The sequence below is a fragment of the Rhipicephalus microplus genome, chromosome 6 (genome assembly GCF_043290135.1).
Source record: "Rhipicephalus microplus isolate Deutch F79 chromosome 6, USDA_Rmic, whole genome shotgun sequence".
Lineage (NCBI taxonomy): Eukaryota > Metazoa > Arthropoda > Arachnida > Ixodida > Ixodidae > Rhipicephalus > Rhipicephalus microplus.
The window spans coordinates 162,632,223-162,649,190 of NC_134705.1; the positions used below are offsets into that span (position 1 = coordinate 162,632,223).

The 16,968-nt window shown below is 47.7% G+C and overlaps 1 protein-coding gene across 5 annotated transcripts in view; it reads left to right on the top strand.

The window, feature by feature from the left end:
- Window positions 1–1,186: 1,186 nt before the first annotated feature.
- The window catches only part of LOC119167210 (uncharacterized), a 184,734-nt gene continuing 168,952 nt past the window's right edge, over window positions 1,187–16,968 (top strand). For all 5 annotated transcript variants that reach the window (XM_075866913.1, XM_075866916.1, XM_075866917.1 and 2 more), the window contains exon 1: window positions 1,187–2,522. In XM_075866913.1, the coding sequence (XP_075723028.1) occupies window positions 2,141–2,522 (382 nt within the window). In that variant the 5' untranslated portion in view covers window positions 1,187–2,140. The remainder of the gene's footprint in view (window positions 2,523–16,968) is intronic.

The following is a 16,968-nucleotide window of genomic DNA, read 5'->3' on the forward strand; positions in this document are numbered from 1 at the left end:
AACCAAATACACCCAAAGATACCGTAGTAAAAAAAAGAAAGACAGAACTCTAACCATACCGCCCTGAAAGCCGTCAAAATAAAAATTCATGCACACGTTACATTTACAAGGTGCGATATCTGGTGTTGTATCTCGTTGATTGTCCAATATCGTGTCGTAAAGCGTGAATCTGAGTGTGAAGAATTTGTGTTTTTGTTTCGCACCAAAGATGCTTACTCTCATCGCGCTATTATCTACAACGCCTCGTGAGACCAGTCAAGCTGCTGACGGCAGTTTGCAGCCCCAGGAGACGTTTCTAGGCCGTGCTTGAGGATCATAACGTTTAAGCTGAACTACGATTACATGTTAGGCAAGTACGTTGGGCATGGCGATTTCTTATCAATAAGGTGTGCACATGGATGGCTTACGCACACAGTCTGTACACAGAAGGAAGGAAGAAAAATAACTGTATTGGTCCCGCGGAACGCGACTGGGTCACGCAACCGGCGCAGTCCCACGTAGGGACCGGCAGCCCGCTGGTCCAGCTAGCCCGCGACGTTGCCGGCAGTCGGTACATCGAGCACGTAAGAGTCTGCACATAGAGTCTGCATAATACCAGGCTCAGTTACTTCACGGGCTAAACCCATACCTCCCATATATTTCTTGTCAAGGGCCGTCAGAAAGGAGAACAGCGTGAAGAGGGGCAAGAACAGTTTGCAGAAACAAACACTGCGTGACGCTTGCTTCCCACAGAAGCGGGAGAAGAGAAGCTGGCGGGTGTGACGAAGAAGACGAAGACGACGATGCGGTGCTGTTGAGAACGTTAAGAGACTGAAAACACAAACGGAGAGACAACGAAAAAAAAAAAAGTTGACTTGCAGGACGGCGACGCGCGGCAGCGTCGGCCGGTCGGCTCGGTCGAGAAAGAAAGAAGAAGAGTAAAAACAAATGAAAGCGTTCAGAAGAGAAGCAATTGGTAGTTGCGAGGGTGAAACCGGTCTTCCTACCACCCTTTCCCAATTCGCCCCCTCCCCCCACACCACACACACCGACCGGCCTTTCGGCTGGCTTCTGACTTGCCCGCCGCGCTGCTGCTTAACAACCGCCCACCCCCTTGCGAGACTTGCGGCAGTCGGCCTCTCCCCCCTCCTTACGCCCCCCAACTTCCCTTCCCCCTCCTCAGGCCTCTGACATGGACGCGAAGGAATCTTTCTGGGAGAACTAGTCAGGAACCGGTGTGAGAGAAGAGAAGGCCGCAGCGGCAGCGGCTGGAGCGACTGCAAGCAGCCCAAGACCGGGTTGTGCTTCCATAGCTGTCTTGCGTTACGGAGAGTGGTTCTGGAAGCTCACGGCTTCGGCGCAACCAGGATAAGATTTAGGCGTACAGCTGTGCAACGCTGGCAAAGACGACCGTTGTGGTTGCGTTCGACGTCTCCTTCTTACACCGCTGAAACTGAGGACCTGCATGCTCCAGAGGATTCAGAAGGACGACGTCGACGAGGTGTCTGCCAGGACCGTCCGCCGAGGGCGGCGCGACTTGGTGGTCAAGCTGACTGACTGACCGACCAGTCTTGTGGAACGTCGCGAAGATTTGAACCCCCTCCCCCAAGTCCTAGACTGGGAGTACCGTCCTTCCACGACTTCTCTGGAGGTCGTCGTAGCTTGAAGATAGGACAGTCGATTACTTCGTGGCGTCAAACGCCGTTGGATCAGATGATCCTTTCTTGGTCGCTTGCAAGTGTGAAACGGCTCTGTGAGTGAAGATCGTCCAAGACACCGTAGCGCGCACGCGCGCGATCTGTTTACTGGTTCGTGTCACCTCGACTTTTCTCAGAGGTGGGTGTGTGTGCGTGTGTCTGTGATGTCGTTGTGACGTGCGAACACTCTGGTTCTTCAGCCTTCCACACTTCCCGTCACCACCTGCGGCTGCTTTTGCGGGCCCTTGCAGAAATCTGTTGGAATTTTCAGCCCAACTCTCTCTCTCTCCAGCGTGATTCCGTTTTGCGCTTGTCGCGAGGTGGTCGTGGCAGACTTGATCCCGACTTGAACGCGCAAAGATTCTGTTTGTTATTGATCGTGCCTGGGATAACGGCGTGAAACCAGTGTCACACGCCCCCTCTTCGCCATCGTAACCCACCAACCCCTTCAGGCCTGATCGGTCATGGGGTCGCCAGTGGGATTCGAACTCGCAACCACGGGACGACCGACGCGCTGTCGTCGCTTCTTCCTCGTGGCAGCCCTGGTACTGACGTTGTCCCTGACGGCCGACGCATGGCCCACTCTGGATTCGACGACGCTGGATTCTAACGGTAGCGACGCCGCCGAAGCCTCAGTCGTCCGTGGTGCAACGGGTCTTCCCGTGGTGTGCGCCTGCGGAGCGGACGTGTCCAAGTGTCCGGCCGGCAGGACGGCCAAGACGCCGAGCCGGTGTCCGCCATGTGGTCTAGTGTGCGCCCGACACACCGGCGAAGCCTGTTCGCTCGACGAACCATGCGCCAAGGATTTCGGCCTCTCCTGCGACCCCGTCTCGTTCACCTGCAAAGGTATGTGTGATCAGTCTTCGTCTATATTTTTGTGCGTTTCGTTCCTGCCAACCCGATTTAGCTCGATAGCGCAATCATTAATCGCAGTGTGCGTTCTTACATAAAAACTATATTACAGTATACGTGCGTTATCATTCGTGTGTGGGAAATGGAAAGGACGTGAGTAATAACCTTAGTCATATATGATATGCCAAGCTTAAGCTAATATAATCTAATCTAATTAGCCTGACCAAATGCTTGACACTCGAGTGTATATACCAGACGAAAAGTCATCATTGTGGCACATTCTGTTGCGAGGAAAGGACGCAATCTATAATAGCAATCGCACAAAATGATTAATCTAACACGATACTGAAGTATATACCTGATTTTGAAGTTCATGCGGCTTTTTCTAGCCTCTGTCTCCACCGAAATCATTCGGATAATCTAGAAAACACGATCATTTTTTTTTCGCTCGTAATAAAGTATATACCAACGCTGTGCATTGTGTTGCGTAGAACGGAATTGACATTGTTCATCAGAAATCCCTTATGGCGGGGTACTCCTGCGCTCGTATACTGCTTTTCCGAAGCTCTGTGACCACACTCTGAAGACTGATCTGTTTGCAAGGGCCACGGTGTAAGAATTATTCTTACACTGTGGCAAGGGCGCAGTTATCGGCCTTCAACGTCATGGCGTAAATAGTGCCACTGGTTTTGACAGAAATGACGGCTGATATAACAGAGCGTTTTCCGCATGATATACCTATTATGAGTTCGTGAAATGTGTGGCATATTTCCTGCGTATGTTTGTCGTTCGATAACGGCTGTACGATCGGAAGAAAGACTGTAGTACCTGCTGAGGGATATGCCCAGACGTAACGAAGGCTGTCACTTTGTTGTACAGCCGTCCGCAAGCTCGAACACAAACGATCCGCAGCGTGGATTTGACTGGTTTGACTGATGCTAGCCGCCAAGCGATGGCGCTATTACTGAGATTGTACCTCGGTAATCGTTATTCCAGGATATTACGGCTGCATGCATTGGTATCATTTTTGCAACAGAACCCAAAGCTGTACACGCGGCAATGGTGCCAATTGAGCCGTTTCGGGACCTGTTCGAGATAAGCTTGCTGACGACTGTACTGCCAGCAAAACAAGAAGCAAAGACATTTCTCGGCCACTTTTTCCCCGGAACCACAGTGGAAGCTACGAGTTGTATAAACATGATGGGTACGTTAGTTAACGTCACCTGAATACTCGTTATAGCTGATTACGGGTTACAGTAGGAAGAGAGTCCTGGAGTGATGACACAGAGAATGATAACCCTGCTCACCCTGCAATTCAGGGGCCAACATGTACTTCGCAGAGTTGCTACGGAAATCATTTGGAAAGCTCTTGGAAAATTGTATTTTAATTGAGGGAAATGCTATTAACACAACTTAAGCGTCGCAGATCATCACCGACAGGTAACGACGGCCATCCTAGGCTGTCACGTTACCTCTCTACAACTATACGCATGCGTACAGAATTTGTTTTCTGCTACCTTTCGCAGGCAGCGAAATTTGTAGGGGAAGGCAAGAAGCCACTCATGGCAGACGTAATTGGTCGTGGTGTCCTGTATCAAATGCGTTCCTCGTGGGCAGGTTGGAATTTCGATGCCATTACCGGGGGATGCCGTAGGAGAGATGCAGTGTACGTATAAGTACAATAAAATAAATGTGTGGCACTCTCTTTCTGGCCTTCTCCAATTGGTTGCTCACACGTGACTTCATGAATGCACATCATGACTGCAAGTGGCGGCTTAGACGACGTCAAGGCAGTACAATCATGCGGTGATGACCCCTCTTCAGTGCAATAATTACGTAGCTCGAGTGGTATTGGGTCTCTGCGCCCAAGTCGCGAAAGAACCAGTACTCAATGCACAGACGGGATCACACTTGTCTAGACTGGTGGATCCACGTGCTCCGCCGCTCTACATGCACGTCAGAAGTAAGTCTGCTGTAATACCTCACGTACGTTAGCTATACAAGTTTCCGTTCATGCTGGAATTTTAGCACAATGACCTTGCGTATATGTATACAGAATGACTATGTTCGATACTATCATTACGGCATCGCTCTATGCTTATTTCTCAAGCTTCCGTTCGCGCTTTAGTTACAGAACAAAGATCTTAGCACGCCGTATGGCTATGTTAGATACGATCATTGCGGCGTCGGTCTATGCATACTTCTCCGGAAAACGGCAGGTTTTTCGATAGAGGCAAAAATGCTGTGGGCCCGTGTGCTCAGATTTGGGTGCCCGTTAAAGAGGCCCAGGTGGTCGAAATTTCCGGAGCCTTCCACTACGGCGTCTCTCATAATCATATGGTGGTTCGGGGACGTTAAACCTTACATATCATCATGAAAACGGCAGCTGAAGAGGCAGACTGGGCGCTCTAGACTAGTGTGATTCCGCCTTTATTGATAACACTGACGTGATCTCACAAAGTTGGCGTCCCATCACATTCGTGCTCCTACGTGGCTCTTTCAATGACGTCAGTTCAAGCCACTTATAAGCTGCATGTCGTTACTTGGCCATGGACATGCGCACATGGGCAGGGGGTTAAGGGGGGGGGGTGCCACCTTTCTTTTGCAAACGAAGAGGAGGCGTACCAAGTCGGCCCCATATAGTTTATAGCCGCACCAGTACTGCAGGTGTTAAGTGTCATAGTTATGAGTTATGACCGTGAAATTTTGCGACTGTAACGGCGACGGAGGATCACTCGTGTGGCGTCCCAGGAGCTGCTAACGTCCCATATTTGCTCCTCCGGAAAGTCGGGGACAACACGCAGGCCGTTCTGAGTACCACATCGTAGCTTTATTCTTATTTTCGCATCCACGCTGAAGCCTCTTTTCTACTCGGCCAATATGTAAAGGGCTGGGGGGGGAGAGGCGCTGCACTGAAACTTGCCCCGCGCCCTCGTCCAGCCCCTTAATAGCCAGCTCTGTCTGCGCACGACAAGGTGTTGACGAGGTGTCAACGCAGCGCACATACTTTCCACGAAATCGAAACTATAGACGTCAGAATTGGTCTGCTGTCTTAAAGCAGCCAGGTCTTGCTGGAATTTAGAAAGAAAAGCCGTTTCCAGTCGTTGAGAATAGTATGGCACCGTCTCAGTGGCCAGTTGAGTTGACTAGGATGCAGAGAAAAAAAAGTAGTTATGCTGCTTGCTAAAACTGCAGCCGTGGCCCCGGTGCAAGCGACACTGAAAGCGACCGTCGCGAACGCACTGCGTATGGGCGTTCGGACGGCGGCCAGAATGTATAGATAGAACGGCGGCTGACTCCGTTCTCGACTCGCAACAGATCAGACCGGCGATGCGTAACCACCCCTTCGCAAGTCGTTCTTCTAAATCTGTCGTCGTCGCGGCGGTGGTTAGGTTATGTTTTGGCGCCCGAAGTGGGGGCGTCAGCTGTCGCCCCGTACTGTACGCTCACAGCGCCTCCTGAGTCGAGTCCGTGAAGCGTAGCGCAGACACGGGCTTACATACGCGGACGTAGACGTCGAGGCGGGGGTTGACACTTCTGGCAGATAATGAACCAACAAACGAGTGGGCCCCCTCTTGTTTGGCGATGAAGGGATAATTGGGGCGCTGTCAGAAAAGTCTGAGCCGTGGTCAGCGCCGCTGTGTTTCTTTGTCGGTGTGGGGTGCTCAGTTGTTGTGTGCAGCGTTTGTGCATGTGTGTGTGTTGAGTGTGCGTGCATGTTATGTTGCGTTACGTTGTGTTATTTTTGTTGTGATGTGCTGCGTTGTTTAAACCCTATGGAGAAAATAAGAAAAAACTCACGTAGGGGTAGCCCGTGTTGTAGGAGTAGTCCGTAGAGGTTTCAGACCCTTTGATTCTGTATTGTTTTGATGTTGGAAAATCGTGTATTTCAAATGTCTACGCTACGTGTGTGTAGCCTTTACTTAAGTAGTACACACTTAACGGCTGCGAAAGTGTAGGAGTAGACTGCAGAGCTAGTGCGTCAGCTTTAACGCTTCAAGAAAAAAATGAAATAAACGCATACGACCACGACTGCATAATGAGCAGACGGGTGTGTCGTCTGCTCAGCGGTCCGTGTCTACTGCGCAGCTATTTTTTTATTCTCGAGTAAAGGTATATACGGAACGTAACCAAGTATAGCCGGCACCTTTGATGCCGACGGCGCTTGTGTATACACGTGTGACGACGCCTCGCGATTGCAGACAATTGTTCTCGTGTATGGCGGGCGCCGAGGTTGTTGTACATTACGAAAGTAATGTACAACAACCTCGGCAAGGAGCAGCGCTTCGAGATAGGTAATAGTGCACTTGAAGTTGTAAAAGACTATGTCTACTTAGGGCAGGTAATAACCGCAGAGCCGAACCACGAGACTGAAGTAACTAGAAGAATAAGAATGGGGTGGAGCACATTTGGCAAGCACTCTCAAATTATGACAGGTAGTTTGCCATTATCCCTCAAGAGGAAGGTATATAACAGCTGTATCTTGCCGGTACTTAGCTACGGAGCAGAAACCTGGAGACTTACAAAGAGGGTTCAGCTTAAATTGAGGACGACGCAGCGAGCAATGGAAAGAAAAATGGTAGGTGTAACCTTAAGAGACAAGAAGAGAGCAGAGTGGATTAGGGAACAAACGGGGGTTAAGGATATCATAGCTGAAATCAAGAAGAAGAAATGGACATGGGCAGGGCATGTAGCGCGTAGACAGGATAACCGCTGGTCATTAAGGGTAACTGACTGGATTCCCAGAGAAGGGAAGCGGGTTAGGGGGAGACAGAAGGTTAGGTGGGCAGATGAGATTAAGAAGTTTGCGGGTATAAATTGGCAGCAGCAAGCACAGGACCGGGTTAACTGGCGGAACATGGGAGAGGCCTTTGTCCTGCAGTGGATGTAGTCAGGCTGATGATGATGATGATGGCGGGCGCGTTCTCACTTCCGCGTGCTGTTGTACGCGTTCTGTTGTAGTTGCATCGGGACCTTCGGGTGTGGACAGCCTTGAGCAGGCGATTGCGGGTGACGCGAAATTCTTAACTTGGCAGACCACCGCGTTGCCCACAGCCGGATAAGATAGGGATGCGGAACGAAGTGCGCACGCGCGTACTTAGGACGCACGGTCAACTATAAAGGCGCGTTGGGTATACACTGAGCCGAGTAGGTTAGGTTACATTGAGTAGAAAAAAAATCACAGTATATCCACGGAGTGGATGATGATTGGGGCGAAGCGTTCGTCAGCCCGTCCATGCTTCCGTCCGTCCGTTCGTTTTTGCTTCCGTCCGTACGCGCGACCATCCAGGCGTCCACCCGTCTGTCCATTACGTCCGTCCGTGAGTCCGCCCATCCATCTGTCTGTCTGTTCTTGCGTCCATGCGTCCGTACATCCACGGGTCTATCCATCCATCGGTCCGTCTGTCTGCTAGTAAGTCCGTCCTTCCGTACTTGCGTCCATCTAGTGATTACTCCAAGTATTGCCATCTTTCATCTCGCATCCCCTGTGGGCACATACCCGCTCTAGAGCGGGTATGTGCCACCGGTGGTTACGTACTACTACATACAAACAAGGGATAGACAGACCCATGCCTTAAGGAGCTTCGCCCATAAAAAAACAACAAGAAAGTCAATCAAAGTGCAGGGAATATTATTTGCTGTAATTGTGATGCAATAGTGCAAAATAACAAAAAACGCCGACCAAGGTGAAATACACAAAACTTAAAGAGACGTTTCGGCTCCCCACACGGGAGCCTTGTTCACAGTGACCGCAAATGGCGTAGTGCGCTCTTCTTATGCATGTTTCATCACGCGTCGCAGACATCGCGCGTACACATGGGGGAGTGTCCCAATATTTCTGTTCAACCTATGCGCAGTATCTTGAATGACCAGAGATTCCATGTGCAATCGTGGTAACAACTTTCTTTCCGTGGCAATGATGCAGGCTTTATCCGAGTCGATAGCGTCCCCAGTAGACGCAACATACTCTGTGATGGCATTGGTCATGAAACATGCATAAAAAGAGAGCACTACGCCATTAGCGGTCACTGTGAACAAGGCTCCCGTGTGGGGAGCCGAAACGTCTTTTTAAGTTTTGTGTATTTCACCTTGGTCGGCGTTTTAGTTATTTTGCACTATGTTTGTCCCCGACCAGACAGAATTACGTCGGACTCTTGACTATACAACTGCGATGCAAATGTGATGAAAGTAAGCATAACGAAAAGATAACTTCCCGGTGATAGAGACGAAACCTGAGACCTTTGAATAACTCGTCAGGTGCTTTACCAATTGAGCTACCGCAGCGGTCATCACACCCGTCCGGGTATATTTGTTTATTTCAACCGGGTAGTATTAAAGTCAGCGCCGCTACTAGCCACGACGGCGAGTGTGGAAACACTGTTTCTGCCTGCTGACGTCACGAACCACTTGATACTCTTACGAGCTAGCAGTTCGGAAGACCGACGTCTGGAAGGCTGCAGTTATTGTTCACGGTTAGCCAGCGACAGCGGTTGGGTGTAGAGGAGGGACAAATAATTAGTGGAACGCTACTTAAGATGCACTAAATCATAATAGCCCTCAGTTTGCTCTTCTGCTCTCGAACGTTTTTTTTTTTTGCATTTTTCGTTAGGTAAGCATAATGTTATGGTCAGTAGTACAGAGTATAAACCAACTAGCTCATCGGTAAGTACTTCTGACGAATGAAATTGAGGCAAAATATAATGAAAATGTCTATAAGGAATGGTCAAAATATTTTGGAAATACAACAGATGTACCTCTGTGTTGGACGTCGTTAATTTCTAACAGTAGTCCTACGATGATAGTTAAGTAATGATCTTGAAATGACTGAGCTGCAATTAAAAGTTGGATATCATTCTTTGACTTTTACATCAAAGACGCCTGTTTTTCATTTCACTTAGGGAATTTTGAACATGACTTCAAAGACAATAGAGAGCAACTGTTGGTTGAAGAAAAGAAGCATATATACACGAGCTAGTTTAAACTTCACGTATACCCTGTGCTTCACGGCTGTATACATGCAAGGGTTTGAATAGGCCGATGCGTCGGCTTGGCGAATTGATTGGCTTTTTGAGCGCGCAAGCCGGTCGCCTCCCGGGATTTTGCTTGAAAGACTTCGTGCGAAGGGCGCTGTTGGTTCCGGTTTGTCGGCATCACGCATATCAAACACTCTACAAGCGCTTCTTTTTATCTTTCTTTTGTTTCTTTCCTTCTTTCTTTTTTCCTCTCTTTCTCTTTGTTTTTTTTTCTTCGAGCTTGTTTTAACACTCCATGAGTCAATGACACTTACCGGTAAACATTCGTCAATTGGCACGTTGCAAACAAGCTCGTACATGGAGATATGTATACTCTGACGTCATGAATGCACACCATGACCTTTACTCCTTCGAGTGTGATAGATCGGTGGTGCTTTCGGTGGCTGCAAGGGAGATCAAAGGAGTATGCCTACTTTGATTGCCGTATTACCTTGCATGACATGTCTCAAAGCTGCACGCTTAGTTTTTTATTTTTATGAAACAACAGCCAAGGGTGAACGACTCCATCATATGAGTGAGTGAGTGAGTGCACACAATGTTGCTGTCGCAACAATGCATAGCGAACGTTGGCCTACATTTACTAAAGCTAGATAACATCAGCAAGTAGTTGGACAGCAATATATCAATCGCTGAGCCTTTAGTCAGCGTTAGCCAGTGCTTCTAATGTGCGGATAACTACTGTATAGAGTTAGTGGAAGATAGTCTTTGCTCTGGACCTATTGAATGTGGCCATGAATTATCCAGGACATCGTATAATATCACTGTACGTACGGAAAGTGGGTGGTAGGGACCCTCGGCCCAGAAAGACGATTTCTTTGATGTATGAGTTGTAGGATGGGGGGATGAATAGACGGATACATAGATAAACGGATGGATGGACGGATAGATAGATAGATAGATAGACGGATAGATAGATAGATAGATAGATAGATAGATAGATAGATAGATAGATAGATAGATAGATAGATAGATAGATAGATAGATAGATAGATAGATAGATAGATAGATAGACACACACACGGACGGATGGATAGATAGATAGATGATGGACAGACACATGTATCGATAGATAGATGGGTACGCAGATTATGACATTGAAACGTAGGACTCAAGGAACTGACTTGTTCAACTTAAGATCCTGTTGTCTCGCAGGAATTCAAAAAAAAAAAAAAACTACCATGAACCGCGAAGTATATGTGGGTATCACGGGCAACCTGAATCTTTCCTTGTCAATCGTGCTCTTGCCGAGGCGGCGGCGCTCTCTTGCGCGGCACGGGTATCAACTGGACGTTTCAGAAGCGTTTTCCGGGATTTTAGGTAAATTGTAGCGATTGATTTTTGGCTACTTCTGTAGATTATATTATTTCAGATAGCTGTTACTTTACTTTGTACGCCTTTTTAACATTGTTAGCTGTGTTTGAGGCCCATATTGACCACTGCATGAACATGCGACTTGAGACAGCGGACGGACGACAAGCCGTTCCCTTAAAGGCGACGTTCTTAAAACATGGGCGTATCCGTCCACGTACTGGTACGGATATAGTTTCTCCTTTGTCAGCCGTTCAAATGTTCTATAGCGCACTGCAGAGATCGTCGTCCCCTGAAGGAAGAAGGAAGTCGTGCACTGTCGAAAACCGCCCACGTCTTCTTTTGGCAACGCGGAACAAACCGGTATACTGCGGTGTGCAAGGATGGCCGGGTGGATCTTGCAGCCGCTTTATAGCCACCTGTCAGCGTCTTTAGATTCGTGCAGACGACGCGGAACGCCGTCTGTTTCAGGCTGATCGCAGACGATACGTCGTTCTATATATCGATGTGATACTATATCGATGCGATACTGGAGCACGTACTGTTAGCGTTAGACGTTTAAAGACTGTGAAAGGCGATAGGAAGTTGAGTATTTCCGCCGCTTCGACAGGCACCATTCAATTGGTATTGCCGGCCGGTTATAGGACGCGCTAACGTGTTGTGCGCAGTTCAACCGAATGCAGTCACAAAGGGCTCTGATATAGCAAGTTTTCCTAAACCCTTGTAGTCTTTGACGTTTTGACCCAGATTGATCAGTATTTGTGTGTGGTACATTTTCAGCAATGACATAAAGCCAGTCGCTTCTTTTCGAAATACAAGTCTAAGCATGCTATGCATGAACACAACCCGAATCACGATGTAGGCGGAATGCTATAGAGGGCCGTGTACTATGCGGTATCAGTGCACTTTAAAGAACACTGGTTGGTCGAACTTGCCGGAACCCCCACTAGGGCGTCTCTCATAGTCATATCGCAGTTATGGGCGCGTAAGACCCGATACATCATTATTGAGGTGAAAGCCTTACATGCATATTGGAGCACGAGAAGCGACCGAAGGCGTCAGCATGGGCGACGTGAACTAGAGTGGTGCAAAAAAAAAAAAAAATGTGATGACGTCACCGTATGACGCCAGCATCACGTCACTATGATGCCATCTATCATAGGGACAACACGATGACGTCATTACACGTCGTCGCCTGATCAAAAGTGGGCTGATCCCGGAGGCCATGCAAAACCTCGTTGAGTGCAGAAGGCTTTCAAGTTGGATCAATACGATCGACTGAGAAGAAAAACGAAGATTGCTTTCGTTTTTTAGCATGCATCAGTCGTCTTAAGCAAATTATTTAAGCCTGATTAACTCATGATTAACGCAAATGCAAGAATTCCGATAGATTTTCTGGAATTTAGTTGCTGAACGTCCTTACGTGTGAGTGCTCAATCGTGACAAAAATCCGAAAAAAGAGCAAAAAAAAAAGTACTCGCGCCCAACGGTGCCCGTCACTAGCACGATAAACGTATGCATAAAGATCTCAATCGAAGTCACGTAGCCGCGTTTTCGCGCCTTTATATCCGACGAAGGACCGACTAACAAGCACGTCTATACAGACTCCGTTTCCGGAGGTCGGGCAACACGTTCCTGCTTATGCACGACGGGCAAGGTTGGCACGTTTTCGCAATGGCCTTGTCCCGTTGCCGTTCCAAGTTCGCAAGGCCACTTCTATATGTTTGTATCGTAGCAAAACTGCCCTACAATATTCCCTCCGAGTGGTTTGAAGTTCGGGCAATGCGCCACGTCTTTAGTACAAAACTGAACTCCTCTCTCTCTCTCTCTCTCTCTCTCTCTTTCTATATATATATATATATATATATATATATATATATATATATATATATATATATATATATATATATATATATATATATATATATATATATATATATCATCAGCCTGACTACGTTCACTGCAGGACAAAGACCTCTCTTATGTTCTGCCAGTTAACCCGGTCCTGTGCTTGCTGCTGCCAATTTATACCCGCAAACTTCATATCATCTACCCACATAACCTTCTGTATCCCCCTAACCCGCGTGCCTTGGCTGGGAATCCAGTAAGTGATCATTAATGACCAGCGGTTATCCTGTCTACGCGCTACATGCCCGGCCCATGTCCCTTTTCTCTTCTTCATTTCAACTATGATATCCTTAACCCCCGTTTGTCCCCTGATCCACTCTGCCCTCTTCTTGTCTCTTAAGGTTACACCTACCATTTTGCTTTCCATTGCTCGCTGCGTCGTCCTCAATTTAAGCTGAACCCTCTTTGTAAGTCTCCAGGTTTCTGCTCCGTAGCTAAGTACAAGTACAGCTCCGTAGCAAGATACAGCTACATTTACAGGCAATATATATATAATTTGGTGGCAGCAGTTGGTTTTAAATACGTCGATATTTGATATTCTTGTTGGTTGCACGCATAAAGCTTCCTAGACCTCTGGCGATGCTATCGCTCAGCCATTATGTGAATATGATGTGTAGTGCACGGATTTGCCAAATCATCGTGCTTGCGGCATCGCCTACGCACTCGTGGCTTTGTTTGCTGTTGTGCTTTGGCGTTTAAGTCGGATCTTGTGGACCTCGTGCGGCGAATTGAATAAGTGAGCCTAAAAAAAAAAGGCCACGGTATAGCATAGAGTGGAACTGCCGAAGCTTTTCTGAACCCCTTCTTGCGACGAAGCTGGTGCGGGGGCCACATGGAAATAAACGTGGCCGAAAGAATGATGCTTAGACAAGTTCGCGTATTACCCATCATTCCCAGGCTGCCTGGCGTTGCAAATAAAGTTCCCTCTGTATTTGGAGAAAACGTGATGGTGGCGCACGAGTATGCACTGTGGCTGTGCAAGGAGGATTAAAAAAATTGCTGGGGTGAAAATGATTGCGCAGAAGTGAAGCCGGTCCTCTGGCAAGATGGCGGCTGTGGCGGCCATCTTACTAGGGGCATGATAAAGTATCGCCGTTCAACGATTAAAAACGAAGCATTTTCCTCGCACGCCCAACGAGTTTAATGTGGGAACTTTTTCGGGCCACATAGTGCTTCAAGTGCGTCTTAAAGTTACTGGTTTTCCGTAGTGAGCCTCTAATTGGAGGCGAAGTTCTTTGAAGAATCAGCCATTCTACTTTTTTTCTGTGTGTTATTTCGTCGGGAACAACTATCCTTTATTATAGAACTAATGTAGCATCTACATAACGTATCAAAACGACTTGATCTTTAAGTGGGCACTATTACAAAAGAGCATGTTTCCGCCATCTTGGCAGTGGCAATAGGTGGCTTCACTTCTGCTGGCAAGCCATCGCAGGAGCTTCCACTCCAGCAACTTTTCTTTCATCCTCCTTGGGGCTGTGGCAGCATAAAGGTACCTTGTGCTATCGCGAGGTTTGCTTTGCCGTTTTCGAGACGCCCGCAGACAAATTTTGCAGTCGTGCAGCACTTCGATAAAGGATCGCTTTGTAGAACGGAATGCGCGAAGGAATACACGTGCAACCGGCGCACATCGCGTCTAATCTGGACTTCGTGCCGCATTCGTGATCTGTTATAACCTGCTTCAATGCGCAGCACTTAATTACTTCTGACGTTAGAAAGCGAGGAAAGTGTCGACTCGGAAGCTGTAGCACTTTTTTTTTCAAAGGAAATGTACTAAGTACTCTAAATCGTTAACCAATTCTCTAAACACAATGTTTCATTACACACCTAGTTACGCAGCATATCCACGAAGTAAATAGTGATGAGGGGGGCGCGTTGCTTCAGTGTTTTATCGGCAAACCGTTAATCGTCTGTCTGTCTGTCTGTCTGTCCATCCGTCCGTCCGTCCGTGCGTCCATCTGGTGAGCATTCCAAGCACCGCCATTTCGCGCATTTTCATCATATATTTGTCATATACAAGTACCGCCATCTAGCGAACATTCCAAAAACTAAACGAGAGGTGGCTACCTACAACTACAAACATCGAGAACGCACGACGCACCGCTTAAGGAGCTTCGCCCCTAAAAGCTTTCTTGGTCATTACCAGTAGTTTAGTTTAGCGAGGTCATTTATTTTCGTCATTTCAACTTGAGAACTTAAAACGTACCTGCTTTCTTGTCATCCTCCAACGCAGAAACTTCAGTCAATATGCCTGTCCGTCTGCTTGTCGGTCTCTGATTCGAAACGATTTAGCTGCCTGGTCAAAGTTTAAGCAGTTCCTCAAGGCTCAGCCATCTTGATCGGATGGCTGTGTTCATACTTGTGAACATTGTCAATGAAAAATAAAAAAAAAACGTGTTTCTGAGGCACATGAATACATAAGTATTAGGTGGTGTTTTTCTTACCTAGAAAATACGTAATTCTAAAGAACGCAGTGTTTCTTAGGCTGACAGTGCGACGCTATGCACTAAAAAGCGAGTCGGTTTCTTGCGCTTGGCTAAAACGATATGGCTCTGCCACCTACCTGTGGCTCCGCGTTCTACGCAGCTATTTGTTTCTCGACATTACACTGTCAGATGGCGTCCATATCTCATGCAGCGCCTCCTGACAGAGAACTACCGTCTTTTGGTGACATTTGCAGTGAATCACGCAGATACGCGGCCAATTTTGTTCAACAAGATATGTATTTCGAAAAAGAATCACATATATAGATAAAATTGAGTCGCTAAGACTCTGAACTTGTGTTCCAGACAACATGGATCATTTCTTGTCTAAGAAGTCATTGTATTCTTCTGGAAGAGTGATTGATGGATGACTTATACAATTTTTACTGAATCTTGCAAAAAAGCCTTCAGCTGTTTAACGCGTGCGCTGATCAGCATATATCTGTCTTATTGTTGTGGCTCATTGTTATCTATAAATTCTCTTTCCTTTACGAAAATAAACCTACAGTTGCGAGTTCAGCGTTGTGTCCGGTTCGTCTACTTTCCGCAGCCCTAACTCTGATGCGGTCATAGTTGTCCCACGATGAACGGACAACCCTCATAAAGGGGGAAGTACGCTCCGTGAAGTGACATCCATGCAGCAGCCTTCATATAAACTCTTTGAGTGGCTGCGACAATGTCCGGATTCCGCGTGTGGGTAGCATACGCGCTGTGTATGATGTATACGGAAACAGGGAGGCAGGCAAGAAGCTTCAAGCGAGTGACGCCGCGTGTATATATATATATATATTCTAAATGGACAGACGACGTTCTTCTGCTGCTACACCAAAAGCTCACGTCCCTCTCGCTTCGTCGTCCGTCCCGAATCAGCCGCGTCGTCTGCTCTTTCTCTGCGACTCCCTCACGACGAAGGTCGTAAGCTCGAGTACCGCAGGACTTGGCTGAAGATATGGCGAGTGACAGTTCCTTCCTTGTCAGCCGCGTCAGCAGGCAAACGAGAGTTCCGCCGCCATGTTGCTTTTGTTCGCAGTATACGAGAGTGTCGCTGCGCGAGATGGACGTCTCGACTTCCAAGTCGTGAGTGTTCGTGTGACAGACGGCTTTTTATGCCTCTTTCGCTTCGTAGCAGACGGCGCGAAACTCTTCCCATCCTGTCTTCAAAATGACCGTCACGTGTTGTCGGAGCTTGTTGTCCCCGCTGTTCGCTTCTCTCCGGTTGTCATCTCACGGATAGAAAAAAAGGGGGATCGTTGCTGTTGCTTGTCGTTGTCACTGTAGGCACTTAGTCGTGCACGGAGCTGCTTGAATGGCGCCGAGTCTGTATAAGCGAGAGTCAGGCGATTAGATGACGCGATGAGCAGGATGAATGAATCACCATATATGGTGACGGTTGGGTGCAACGTTATACTTGACTAGTTAACGTTGGTTTGGTGCTGCAAACATCGACGAACGTCTTCGGACAGTTTTGACGTTGCTGCATTTGCTTTCGCAACTCGAGCTGGGCCAATCACATCGACGCCAGGACAATACTTACGGTATTTTATGCAACATTTGTGAATATACGGCGCCACTTGGCGAGTTTATCGAAAGAGTAGGCGGTGAGAGGAGCTGTGGGACAAGATGGTAGGTTGGTCTACTTGATATACGTTGATGTTTGAAAAAAAAAATAGGGTGAACCACGAAAAATTTGTGCACATTAGAAGTGGA